Source organism: Vombatus ursinus, unplaced genomic scaffold (genome assembly GCF_900497805.2).
Source record: "Vombatus ursinus unplaced genomic scaffold, bare-nosed wombat genome assembly UNPS02014768.1, whole genome shotgun sequence".
Taxonomy (NCBI): Eukaryota; Metazoa; Chordata; class Mammalia; order Diprotodontia; family Vombatidae; genus Vombatus; species Vombatus ursinus.
In genome coordinates, this window is record NW_020954546.1 from 16,468,965 (window position 1) to 16,483,599 (window position 14,635).

Consider the following 14,635-nt stretch of genomic DNA (forward strand, 5'->3'; position numbering starts at 1 on the left):
TACCTATACATGTATATATGTGCATGTATATATGTATGTGTGTGTATAAAAATATCCTTAGAATAAATCCAGAGACATTTGAGGGAGGAAAAGGAGGCATTTGCACTTGGGGGTATCCACACCATCTAGGCTAGGAGGTGGTGACCAGGTTCTGCTGCTGGTTTTTTTGCTTTTCATCTCCATGCCTTTTTTAGGTTGGACATTACCCATTACCCTTAGCCCTGTCTTCATGGTTTCATTTCTTCCCTACTTACTCTTTCTGCCTTTTAAGATTGAATGTTAAAGCATTTATAAGGCGGTTATTAGGTATTGGATATGGTGCCCAATGCTGGGGGTGCAAGCCCTGAAAGAACTTTCATTCTAATGTTTGTTGTTCATTTGTTTTCAGTCATGTCCAATGCTTTGTGTCCCCATTTGGGGTTTTCTTGGCAAAGACACTGGAGTGGTTTGACATTTCCTTCTCCAGCTCATTTTACAGATGAGGAAACTGAGTCAAACAGGGCTAAGTGACTTGCCCAGGATCACACAGCTAGTGTCAGGCTGGATTTGAACTCGGGTTTTCTTGAGTCCAGACCCAGCACTCTATCCACTGTGCCACTTACCTGTCCATTTTCATGGTAGAAGACCACATATAAAGAGGAGCTAGAAAAGGGTCAGGATGCAGGCAGGACAGAATAATTTGGAGATCTGCTGGAAGTGATGTGGTGACCTGGTTCCAGACAAAATAAAGGACCCATGCCGGTGAGAGCCAGGAAAGCCGGGCACAGAGCCCCAGATTCCTGTGGGAAGGAGGGTGGAGGCCAAAGGGCAGGTGATATGATTTGGCAATGCCTGGGAACTGATGGTGGATGTCTTTGGTGTTCCTTAGAGAAGGCTGGATTTATTTTAGAGGCGTCTGAGCTGACTAGAGTGGACTCGTCTTGAAGGCAGAGACCTTTTCTCTTTTACTGATGTCTGCCTGAAGATGCTTTCAAAAGTGTTTGATGGCATTGATTTTGAGGTCTTTTTCATCTGTTCCCTGATTGACTGAGTAACCAAAGAACGGGTGTGTTGAATTGAATTGATCCTGTTGGAGCTGGGCCCAGAATCAGGGGCGTCTCTCCTGCTATCATGAAAGTGAACCCTGGAGGGTGACCTGCTGAGGTCGTGTAGGTGGTAAGCAACAGAGATGTCCTATTAGAAGGTGAACTTCCTGAGGGCAGGGACTGTCTTTTAACTCTTTGTATCCCTAGCACTTAGGTGCATAGTAGGTGCTTAAGAAATGTTGATCAGCTGACTCTAGAATCTGAGCCTGCTGATTTCATTCTTTCAAGCTGGAAGGAATAATCTATGAATCTGAAATAAGAGATTTTTAAAAAATGATTTGAAGTGTTCCACAGTAACCTAGTAAAATAGACTGTGAAGATGGCTTCGTTCCTAATATGCAGATTGAGAAACTGAGTCCTAATGAGATCAAGCAATTTGTCCAATTTCACTTCTCTCCAGCACTGTAACCCAGGGTTCCTGAAATAGTCAATCCATCAGCATGCAACTATTAAGCGCCTACTGAGTGCCAAACATCATGATTTTGTCTGGATAGTTTTCCTACTTATGCGTGTCATTTTAACACCATGGTCCCTGCAATCTCCCAGCTCTTGTCACGTCTGTTGGATCCATTGTTTGCCCGTTGTTCTCTCTAACTGCCTCTTTCCAGCCAAAACTGTAGCCTCCCATGAATATGAATGAAAGGTTACCGTTGATCATGATGATAATATTATTGTTAGAGTTTGTGGAGGAGATTAGATGGAGATTGGAAATTAAGGATGCTCAGAGGAGCATGTGTTTTAAAAAAAAAAGGTAATTCATTTAGGAAACCTTCCAATCATGTGGGTCAACAATTTTTTCTTCTTGGCTAATAGAGTCATTTGGCTGGCTCACTTGTGCTGTCCTGGAATATTTCTTGCTGAACTGAGTGGACGCCCTTACAGGTCGTTTGAAAGAATTTGCTTTTAGAGACCAGCTTCATAGGGCAATGAACTGAGTATGCTCAGGGGACCTGACTTGGGGCTAGGCACGGTGCTGAATAAAGGACAGCATGTGGCTCTTGTGTCCCTCACCCAGTCTTGGGGCAGATGAAGAATGAATGAAAGAAGAATGAGTGAAAAAAGTCTTTAGTAAGTGTTTTAGTGTATGAGGCATTGTGCTTAAACCTTGAAAGGGCATTGTGCTGACCAGCTGTAATTCCAGTGGACTCGTGATGACGCTTCCTGATAGAGAGGTGATGGACTCTGTGTGTGTGTGTGTGTGTGTGTGCGTGTGCGTGCATACATACACACAAGCATGCATATATACACATGTACAGATACACATATATATACAAACAGGTATATATGTATGGACATAAATATACTTTGTGTATATACGTATATATGTACACATGTGTAGATATGCATATTCATGTACACACACAAATGTGTGTATTTATGTGCATTCTGTTTATACACACATATATATGCACACATATCTGTGCATGCGTGTGTGTATGTAGCTGTGTGTATAAATATATGGACATGGCTATAGAAATTTGCTTGGCTTGACTAAGCCATATTTGTAAAAAAGATTTTGTTTTGCTTGCTTTCTCAAGGAGGGGGAAGATAAAGGTTGGTAGGGAGAGAAGGTGAATCGTCATTTGAAAATAAAATAAATTTAATTAATAAAAATAATTTTTTAAAAAAAAAGTAAGGACATTGAGAATAGTAGTGCTTCCTGAACGTAGAAATCAGATAGCGTGTGACCCTGTGACAAATTGAGCCCAGATACGCTCTTGCTTTCTTTGTCTCTTCCTCATCTTCCCTCCTTGGAATTGTCTGAGCCCCTCCGTTGAGCTGATGTTATAGGTCTGGTCCCACATTCCTGTCTAACCACAAATCCTCTCTCCTCCTCTTCTCTCTCTTGCAGAAGGATGTCGCCCTTAAGCCTCAGGAACGGGTGGAGAGACGCCAAAACCCGCTAGCCAAGAAGAAGCGAGAAGCCCTTACCAATGGGCTGTCCTACCACTCTAAGAGGAATTGCCTGAATCGTCACCACCACTACAGCTCCGACCGAGAAAACGACCGCAACCTCTGCCAGCATCTGGGAAAACGGAAAAAGCTCCCCAAGGGACTGCGACAGGTGAGTGCCCTTTGGCTCCTGCTCCGTGTTCGCCTGTCCTGTGCACCCTCTGGGGCGAAGGGGGCGTCATAACCCGCACCTGCTTCGGGGAGGTCGGGAGAGGGAGCCCTGCCCGAGCATCTGCCATGCCGCCTGTGGCTGGTTGGGTGGGATCTTGGCCTTGGGTGGCTGTTGGAGTGGTTTGGTCCGGGGAGCCAGCGCCCTCACCCCAGTAAGAGGTGTGAAGGCCTGACCGAGCCTCTCCTGACCCCAGTCCAACGGGAATCTCTGACTGAGATGAGGAATTCTAGGGTCTTTGTGTTCCGTCCCCGGCAGTCACGTAGCTGTGGCTGTTCCTGTATTCTGATCATGTGGAACTGGGCAAAGGAATGGTGGATTATTTTCTTCTTTTGGTGGGAGAGGAGGAGGGACATGATATGGAGGGACCCTGCCTAATCAAGACAAATGGATCTGGAAGACTAATTGCTGTACCCGGAGCTCATTTGTAGTGTGTTCTTTCTAAGGTGTGTCATGTGTTCTCCTGGGTTACTCATCGCCATTCCCTTGAGCTAGCTCTTACTGGCTTGAGTGAGATTAGGATTCTTAACAAACCACCATCATGCCCTCCAGGTGAGCAGGGAGAGAGCCATGGGCAGAGAGGAGGCTAGCCTGGCCTCATCCTTCAATTCCCTCTTTGTGGGGTTGGGATGATGTGGGGGCCAAGACTTGCTTTAATAATTAGGTTTCAGCCAAAGTCATGGGCAGGTACGTTCCCTCGGCTTTCTCTCAGATGTTTTCTTCCTATGGAAATCCCCAGGGAAGAAAGATTAATACACGGAAGGGAGGGGGATTCTCAGATTCCTCCGGGATAAATCTAGGCAGTTGGAGGTGTCCCTGGAGCAGCGGTGGGTGGTATCTCCTTGGCTCCTAGAGGTGCCATCCAAGGATGGTTTATGGTGATTTTCAGGCAGCTGAGGATTGGCTGTTGGTTTATAGAGCAGGTGGTTTTAATGAGAAGCCTCGCAGGTAACTGGGGATGTGGCATTATTTCTTAGGGGTAGTGGCCCTCAAAGTGTGATTCGAGGGTGGCCAAGGATACCTGAGTCCATTTCAGGGGGTCTGGGAGATCAAGGCAATTTCCATACTAATTCTAGCATGTTTTAATTTAATATCAAAAGATAGGCTCCACAGAAATGGAAACATTCAATGATTTTTAAGAGTGAGACTAAAACAATATTCTAGAGAGATAAAGAGATTCTACTCACATCATGTACTTGTGTTATGTGCATATAGTTGTTATTGCTGGGATGTGTGTGTGTGTGTGTGTGTGTGTGTGTATGTTAAGCTTAAGAAAATAGGAGAGGCTGAAAGCTAGTAAGATTTAGAGTTTGAAGACATCTTTAGAGATAATTTATTTTAATCCCATCATCTTCCTGAGTTCGAATCCAGCCTCAGACACTTAGTTAGCTGTGTGACCCTGGGCAAGTCACTTAACCCTGCTTGTCTCAGTTTCCCCATCTATAAAATAAGCTGGAGAAGGAATGGCAAACCACTCCACTGTTTTTGCCAGAAGAACCCCAAATGAGGTCACAGAGAGTCAGATGCGACTGAAAATAACAGAAGAATAACAACGGTATTTTACAAGTAGGGTACCTGGAGATGTGAGAGGCAGCCTAGTGAACAGAGGGCAGCATGTGCAATCAGGAAGCCCTGGGTTTGAATCATAGATCAGATACTTATTCGCTGTTTGAGCTGGAGAAAATCCTTGTACCTCTCTGGGCCTCAGTTTCCCCATCTGTAAAATAAGGGGGTTGGACTTGGTCTCTCAGGTCCTTTTAAGCTTTAAGTCAATGATCCTATAAGTGATTTGTTTTAGGAACTATAGTATAGCTCTGTTTCCAACCCAAGCCCTTGTGGCAAAGTGAAAAGGACTTCAGTTATAAATTAAGAGGCTCTGGGTTCAAATCCCATCTCTGATCGTCACTACCTTTGTGACCTCGAGTATCGTTCTAACTCACTGGCCTCGGTTTCTTCATGTGTCAGATGAGCTGGAGTTGGCGTAGATGACCTCTGAGGTCCAATTCGGCTCTCCATCTCATATCCTAGAATCTCCATCGGTGCCAAATCCAGCATTCGTTCCATGACAATGCGTTGGGTCCATAAAGACATGGCGCCTGGCAAGGTGGAAAGGTCAAGTTGCAACGACTCACGTTTTAAATGGACACCACTCAGGTCTGTGTGTATTGATAAAGGAGCCAATTATAGACAGGAAACGTCTTAAATGTAAATTCAACAGGAGTACTAGGCCACTGGGAAGATGGAGTCTACTAATTAGTCCATGAGTACTAATTAATTATTGTGTGCCAAACGTTCTGCTCGGCGCTGGTGGTGCAAAGAGAAAGTTAGAATGGTCCTTGCCCTCAAAGAGGTTATATTCTCTCAATGGAATGATGTCAATGCTGACTATACCATTGTGGGGGCGGGGAATCCGGACAACAAGCTTTTTTGTTGTCGTTTTCTTGTTTTTCAGTTGTCTGAATCTTTGTGGCCCCATTTAGGGTTTTCTTGGCAAAGCTATTGGAGCTCATTTTACAGATGAGGAAACTGAGGCAAACAGGGTTAAGTGACTAGCCCAGGGTCACACAGATAATAAGTGTCTGAAGCCAGATTTGAACTCAGATCTTCCAAACTTGGGCCCAGCACTCTGTCCGCTGTGCCACCTAGCTGCCCAAACAAGTATTTATTAATTACTTCACCTGTGCCAAGCACTGTGCTAAGTGTTTTCTAAATATAACATTATTTGATCCTCACAACAGCCCTGAAGGTTAGGTGTATGAACATTAAAACATGTCTATCTTGGAGTACTAGAAACTAGTTTATGCTATGGAGCAGAGCAGGGAAGAAATATAGTGCCAGTGCATGTAGAAACAGTGTCTGTTTGGGAGGAGGAGAGGTCTTCAGAGCAAGAAAATTCTGCTCCTGTAAAGGAGGGACATGATTGGATTTGGGGGCCATTCTAGAGTGGAAGGCCATGTATGGCTGGAGATCATTTTGGCTTGAATTCCCAATAAGTTGTGAGGATATTAGGAGAGAGAATATGGAAGCAGATGTTTTCTAATTTTCTTTGTGTCTAAACGTACATAAATGCAAACAACTGGAGTCTTTGTTCCTGGCCCAGAGCTGGTACTTGATAATTGTTTATTGATTGGTTAGATTAATATTTTGTAGAACTCTGATGGGCAGACGAGAAGTAGTCTCTCCTCAGCCTAATTAGGTGCTAAATGATTGAATCGTTGTCAAACCCTCAAGTTGCTTACCCCTCTTATTATAAGGATTAGGGTGGTACAGTTTAGTAAAGAAGTCACTCTGTCTTTAGTGTCCCTGTCTGTAAAATTCAAGGGCTGAACTAGATGGCTTCTGAGTTTTGAGTGCAGTATTTGAAATTCCTTCCTCACATGAGTTTCAAGTCCTACCCTCCTCTTCACCTTGTCCTCTTCTCACATCTGTAAGGTTGCTGGTTGGTAATCTCTGAGGTTTCAGCTAGTGAGCCCTTGTTGGAATCAGGATGGTGACATTAGAGTGGGCGTGGAGGAGAGTTCTGATGTGAGTGGATCTGATGTCCTGGACTTGAGTGAGCTCTCAGCGAACTTTAGATGAAAACATGTAGGAGGTAGGGGTGTAGACTAGAGCCTTTGTTTCTCCATGGGTGATGGAGATGGATTAAGGCTTTATCTTACCTGGAAATGCTGGAAGAACTTAATGCCAGGCCTTCCTTTAGCCAGCAGGAAGATGCTTGCCTACTTCTTAGTGGAGAGGAAAAATAGGATTTCTTGAGGATTCATTGAAGCTAACTAGAAGTATACAATTACTGGCATCTTTTTTTTAAGTTTAAGGGGACAGGCCCACCTTAAAAAAACCAAACCACATTTTTCACCCTTAACTTGACGGATTATAAGCCTTAGTTCCTGTAACTTCTCACGTTGTAAAGTGAAAGCTCTTAACTGGCACTTAACCACCCTGACGGAGTTTATTTGTGTGAATGTATTTTTAAGCGTAAATGGACAACAACTTGGAAGAGCCTGAGCTGACACTCGTCATGGGGAGTGGTTGTGCTTTTAGCTGGTGGAAAACTCAACTGTCTTTGAGCGGCCCAGAGAAGAGGTTGGGGGCGGAGAAGCCAGACTGGATATCTCCCGTGCTGCAAAATGGCATTGCTGTCTGGTTTCCATAAATCATAAAACAAAGATGTTCTTCAGACCAAAATGTTTGTTGCAGAGATATATCTATATCTATCCATCCATCTGTCCATTATCTATCTATCTATCTGTCTATGTATCTGTCTATGTATCTGTGTAACTATGTATCCATCCATCCGTCCATCCGTCTGTCTGTCTGGTCTGATTGTCTGTCCGTCCATCCATCCATCCATCCATCCATCCATCCATCCATCCACTCCGTCCGTCCGTCCGTCCGTCTGTCTGTCTATCTGTCTGTCTGTCTGTCTATCTATCTATCTGTCTATCTATCTATCTAGGGCTGCAAGTGACCACAGAGAACATCTAAAATCACAGATTGAGGGCATGAAGGGCCATTTCTTTACATGAAGGGCTTCATTTTACAGGGATCTACAGACATTAATTGACTTGCCCAAACAGCACACAGTCGTTGTCTTACATAGGACTGGAAATCAGTCCTTGGGCATTAAGGGCAGGTGTTGTTTGAGGGGGTTACATGAGTGGTCTGATTAAGTCTCTGTATAACATTTGTTTTGAGAGATAATCTATGAATGAATGAATGAATGAATGAATGAATGAATGAATGCTTTTGCTTGATGGTGTCCTCTTTCTAGGCACGCACAATGAGGATATGATTTAGTGAGCCTCGTGTCTGGGGGAATGATCGTGGCATGGATTGGAATGGTGGTGGGGGAAAATCATAGCTGGTGACTTGTTGAAAATGTGCCTTAGGAAATGAGGGAGACAGAGCTGACAACATATTTGAGCAGCAGGAACTATATTGTTCGTATAGGCTAGCGGGTGATTTTAGTTCAGTCAATCAGCAAGCATTTCTTAAGTACCTACTATGTGTCAGATACTGTACTAGGGAATGTGGAGAATTATGTGCCCTCAAAGAGCTTCTTCTATATGGGAGATAGTCAAAAAGCATTTATTAAGCACCAACCATATACCAGGCAGTATACTAGAGGCTTATGATACCCCACCAACAAAATCAAATAGTCTACGTGGAGACATAGTCAATCACAAAGCATTTATTAAGCACCCACTGTGTACATCGGCAGTGTACTAGAGGCTGATGATTACACCACTAACAAAATCAAATAGCCTTTGCCCTGAGCCATTCTAGAGATAGTCAGTCAGTGAACATTAATTAAGCACCTGATGTGTTACAGATATCCCCTTCCCCTTTTTTTAGGAACTGAGGCTAGAAAGACAAATGTCCAACAGTTGTGTGGTTCCTCCCCCAGCCCCACTGTTGACTTGTTTTAGGAACACGCAAATCATCCACGCCACTGTGGTTCCTTTCGCATCTAGCCTTGCTCTGCAATAATCCTCCATGTGCATCCCTGATGGGAGACTTGCTTTTCCTGGAGGTAATGTTCATTGTTTCCCTGGTGTTGAGCCATCCTTTCTGATATGCTCACCACGAAATTTATCCGCTCAAATTAACTTATCCCTGCAATATTGAGCATCTGAACCTTTCCTGTAGCAGGCTCAGCGGAAGTCAGGTATCAGAAAACTCGCTAATTAGTTTTTGGTGGAAATCCATCCAGTATTCACCCAGGTATTTATTCACCGCGGCTGTAATGTCTGCAGGCATCTGGAAATCCAAACATTTGAGTCAGTAACATCATTCGAGCTTGTGTTTTACTGGCAAAAAGGTATTTGAACTTTCGCTCTGTGGGCTTTTTCAGTTTCTACTTGTTATGCTTGTTAATGGAGACATGAACTAGGATTTTATTTTGAAAACGTGATTTGAAGTGAAAACATTTTTACTAAACACTAAAGAATTCAAAAGCTTAATTTGGGGGAGAGGGTCTTTAGAGGGCTAAGATTTCTGATTTTCTCGTCAGACAGTTGTCGGTAGGATTGCGCGTGATGGTTCCACAAAGCATCGGTTGTTTTCACCTGGACCGCCATTTAAATTCATGTTTTCCCTCGAACTGAACCTTTGCCCACACCAACAGAGGACATAATAAAACAGCAGAGAAAATAGAGGCTAATTTGTAGAAGTGATCCAAAGAGCCTCCTTCTATCTCATTAAGTGGCTAAATGTACCCATTTCCTGTGAGGGTAAGACAGGGCCTTCTTTTCCCTTTTTAAAAAGATGTTTTCACCCCTTTTTCACATTGCTGACCTTTTATTATGATTCTACCCCCTCCTGTAATAAAATCCTCTTTTGTAACAAAGCTGCAGAGTGAAGAAAGCCTTTTTGCTTTGTGTGACCATGTGTGCCCCGCTCTGCGTGGTAATCCACCACCCTCCTGACGGGTGAGGCGTGTTTCACACTGAAGTCAGGGTTGTTTCTGCGTTTCCTGTGTATCTCCAGTGCTTAGCACATAGTAAGCAGTTAATAAAGTCTTGTTGATTGAATGCCTAATCACTGCATTGATCAATTTCTGGCATGTTTTGATAGTGTCTTGCTTAAATTCTTTGCTCATTGTATTGACTCTTCTCTTGGCTTGCTTAGCTTTTACTGAATCAGCTTCTTTTCAAAAACATTCTTGCATTCATTTTTGTAGATCTTCTCCGATATGTTTTAGGATTGCTAAGTTTTTCTGAATCCTCCATATTCACTTCTAATGGTTCAGTAATATTCTAGTATGGCAGCTAGGTGGCACAGTGGATACAGTGCCAGACCTGAAGTCAGGAAGACCTAAGTTCAAATCTTGCCTCAGACACTTACTAGCTGTTTGACCCTATGCAAGTCACTTTACCCTGTTTGCCTCAGTTTCCTCATCTGTAAAATGAGCTGGAGAAGGAAATGGCAAATCACTCCAGTATCTTTGCCAAGAAAACCCCAAATGGGGTCATGGAGATTTGGACACAACTGAAAAATGACCAAACAAACATATTCTGTTCTCTTTATATTTTATGAACATAAACAGTTTATTCATGCAGTCCCCTTTTGACTAGGCACCCCTTTGGTGACACAAACAGGCTATAGTTTTTTGTATATATTGGACTCTTCCTTCTGACTCTGACCACTTGGGGGGTTCATGCCTAGCAGTGCTGTTCCTGGGTCAGAGGAGATATACAACATCATGATTTTTCTAGTATAATTCCAAACTTTTCTAGAATGGCTCGATCAATTTTCAGCTCTTCCAACAATGTATTAGCGTGCCTTTCTTACAACAATAGTTCCCTTTTTTCTTTCCCTTCTGTTTCTTGTTCTTGTGTCTCATTTATTTTTTCCCATGTGCAGAAATGCTGGCACATCTGCCCTGTGGGTAGTTTCAGGATCCCCCCAGATGACCTATGCCCAGTCATAGAATAATAGCTCTAGAAGGAACCTCCCCAGCCATTGACATTGAAACCCCTTCTTTTTCCACATGGGGAAATTGAGACCTAGGGAGGGAAATTTAGGACAACTGTAGAGCTGGAAGACAACTCAGATACCATCTAATTCAACACCTTCTTTTTACATGTGAGGAGACTGGAGCTTAATAAAATGAATAGTAATAAAATAATAAAAATAAATAATAATCATGTTGTCACGGTCTCGGTGCTACGTTCTTTACTCTCGCAGCCCCAGTGATTGATGAAACAAAGGCAAGAGGTTTTTCCTTATCGAGACAGCCTTGGGCGAACTCCAGGAGGCCAGAATAATGCCCCTTTCCTCGTCCAGGACATCCTAGAAATGTCCACTGTTCCTCTAATCCCATCTCTGAGGTTTCCCTCTCCTCCCTGGTTCCCTGCCCTTGGCCCCCTCGTGTGATGCAATGTTCTCTGCCCTCAGGCAGCTCTCAGCTTCAAGGGATAAAACTGGCCTGGGTTCTGCATTCTAATCCCTCCTCCTCTGTGCTCACGGGGGGACCCGGTGCCTCTCCCTGCGAGCCCGGACGTGACAGGTGATGCTGGAGAGCCAGCCAGGAGGTGGGTGGAGAGGCTGCCGGCTTCCAGGGGCACTGGTGGGGGAAACAGAGCAGATGGGTTTGATTGTCGCTTGCAGGGTGATTCCGGGGAGGGTTGACGGTGCTGGTGACGAGCGATTTACAACGTGCTATTTACAGTTGGGGTTTGCAGTCTTTCACTGACATCGGAGTACTCTTTAGCAGCTGCTTTCATTATTTCCTTTCCATGAGCTGCTAATTGAAAAGGAGATGGTGGGTGGGCTTGGAGAAGGAGTGAACGCTACTGCCTGGATGTGTCCCGTGGAACAATGGAGCTCTTCGACTCTGGTGTGTGTGGGTTCTCTTTGGCCAAGGTGTTAGGGCAGGAGGAGAGCTGAGGGGGGCCAGAACGCTTCTCTCTGGTTTTTTATTGTCAGTTAGCACTATTAGGCAGGGCGCAGAGCAGGAAGGGACCTCTGAGGCCACTTAATCCAACCCCTCTGGTTTACAGATGAAGAAACTGAGGCAAGCACGGTTAAGTGACTTGTCCAGGGTAACCCAGCTAGTCAGCGTCTGAGGCCGGATTTGAACTCAGGAAGAAGATGAGTCTCCAGGCCTGGCGCGCTATCCCTTGTGCCACCTAGCTGCCTCAGAAATGTTAGCCATGTTGGTGTTACTATTTCACTCACATAGAACACTTCTTCTCATATGGTGTGACTTAGATATTTGAAGGCGTTCTGCAAGATGAGGGAAATCTGTGGGGTGCGATGTCTGGGGAGTGTCTGAGAGTGGGCGTAGCAGCCCAGGTTGGCCAGAGTCTAGATGCGGCCCCCTCCCCCTGCCTGATGGCAAGAGCTGGCCTTTCCCCAGATTTGTAAGTAGAGACTTGGGGTTTTATTGATTGATTTATCTTGGCTCTCCCGGCCAGCCCTGGCAGCAGCAATGATGTGTTCGTCAAGCTCCCAGCCCTCCTCCCCGGCACCTGGGAGTGTGCGTGCGTGCGTGTGTGTGTGTGTGTGTGTGTGTGTTTCTTTGATTGTTTATTCTCATAATGGCTTTGCAACATTAGATATTGTGCCTAACAATGAATGCTCTCTCCTTTAGGAGGGCTGTTATCTTCCTCTTTTTAATTAAAAATGAAAAAGGGCACAATGTTGCCGCATCTCCTCTCTGACTTTCCTTTGGATGTTTTGGGGTATAGGAGTGGCTCCAAATAGAACTGTTCTGTATGCATGGGGTGACTTGAGCTACTGTTTGCTTCTCGGTAGACTCCACACTTAGGAGACACACACATGCACACACACACACATGTGCGAATGTACACTCAGCCTTTCACTATTCTTACACTCACACATACATACATGCACACACAGCCTTTAACTGCTTTTACACACACACATACATGCACACACAGCCTTTCACTGCTCTTATACACATATGTGCAAATGCACACTCAGCCTTTCACTATTCTTACACACACACATACATACATGCACACCCAGCTTTTAACTGCTTTTACACACACACATACATGCACACACAGCCTTTCACTGCTCTTATACACACATGTACATGCACACACAGCCTTTCACTGCTCTTACACACACACACAGCCTTTCACTGCTCTCACACACATGCACAGGCATGCACGTATACACATAGCCTTTCACTGCTCTTACACACACACACACACACACACACACACACACGCACACACACACACAGAGCCTTTCACTGCACTTAATCTCTGTCCCTAAGCCCAAGCTCCATTTTCCATAAGGAATCCAGCTGTCTGAATGCATCCCAGGTGCTGCTGGGCCCTAGCAAGGCTTCATTGTGCTGATTGGACAGAAAGAGGATCTAGGTGTCCTGGACTCCTTGCAGAAGCACATGTTGCTTTGTTCTGTGCTTGGGTTTCCTTGCATCGTGGACCTTCCCTTCCGTTCCTGGAGGGTCTTTTTTCACCCACGTGTGTTCACACGGCTCACCCCTTCCCTCTTATGCCCCGCCCCCACGGGGGATTGGAATCTTTGGGAATTCCCTGGAGGTAGGGCCTTTGGGGAGCAATCATGAACACGGCCAGTTTGCGTGTGCCTGCATTCATTGATCACAGCCTCACCTGCCTCGAGACCATCTCTGGTCCTTCTTGGCCTTGCCCCCACCCCTCTGCACCTGCTCCTTGTTGGGTGAGGGCCTCCATCATGCATCTCCAAGGAAGAAAATGCGGACGGAGCTGGACAGACCCTCGTTGTCAATGATGGTTCCGAGGGACTTTCGTTCGGTTGTAATTAGGTTTGGAAGCAATCAGCTGCCCTCTTTGGGATTGGAGCAAACTTCGCAGAGGATAGAGGCTGCTGCAATCGAGTCATTTCGTAGTATGCGAAGAGAGGGAGGGAAGTGACATTTCATTAGCAAAAGCCGTGACAAATGCTAACACCTTGATGGCATATCTTGTGTGAAATTCATCTGCTTCAGCATCGTGCCTTATGGACCTCCTCCTGTTCCCTACGTGTGCTGCCTTGTCCCTCTTCCTCCAGGGTCTCTGGTGCTTAGACAGGTTGGGTTGACCTTAAATATTTGTTCCAAACAATTCTGTGCATTTGGACCTTAAATCAAAAACGTATCACGCTTTGCAAATGTCTGCTATTTGTACAACGACCTGAGCGTTGAGTTAGAGCTGAGAAGAGAGCTCGTAGGATCCCAGATGTCCAAGAATCTTTTCTAACTCCCTCATTTTATAGGACCCTTAGAGGTCAACTAGTTCAAACCTTCCCCCCTTTTTTTTCGACAGGAAGAAACTGAGGTTCAGAGAGGCCACGGGAACATGGATCTGCAGCTGGAAAGGCCCTTCGGGTCCATCTAGTCTAATCCCCTCATTTTACAGGGGCTTAGAGGTCATCTAGTCAAGTTCCCTAATTATAAAGACAAGGAAACTGAGGCCCGGGCCAGTCACAGGGTCCTGGACGTAGAGCTGGAAGGAACTTCTCATTCATTTCACCCACCTCTCCAGGCTCGGGTTAACCCAGGTAGTGCACCTTACAGTCAGGATTCGAACTAAGATCTTTTGACTCTACATTCTTCTCACTTTACCATCCTGCAGAGCTGAGATTCAAGCCAAAATCCTCAGACTTCAAGTCTCACTCTTATTTCATTATACCCATTTTTAGATGAGAAGCCTGAGGCTCACTGAGGGGAGAAGTCATTGATTTTTCCTTTGCTTCCAGAAATAGCCCTCTTGGCTCATTAGTACCCTGTCTCCTGTATTAAAGGGCAAGCATTTTCCTCCCCTTTTTCCTCCATGCCCTATTACTCTCTTCTTCCTCCTGCTGCCTGTACAGACTCGTGTTTGGACCCTCGGGATCTTCCTTCCTTGTTTCTTTTCTTTTCTTTTCTTTCTTTCTTTCTTTCTTTCTTTCTTTCTTTCTTTCTTTCTTT

General features: G+C 44.9%; 1 protein-coding gene across 1 annotated transcript in view; it reads left to right on the top strand.

The window, feature by feature from the left end:
- Positions 1 to 14,635, top strand: part of AUTS2 (activator of transcription and developmental regulator AUTS2) — a 1,247,769-nt gene that overhangs the window by 300,767 nt on the left and 932,367 nt on the right. The window contains exon 2 of the mRNA XM_027862320.1: positions 2,938 to 3,150. Coding sequence (XP_027718121.1) covers positions 2,938 to 3,150 — 213 coding nt within the window. The remainder of the gene's footprint in view (positions 1 to 2,937; positions 3,151 to 14,635) is intronic.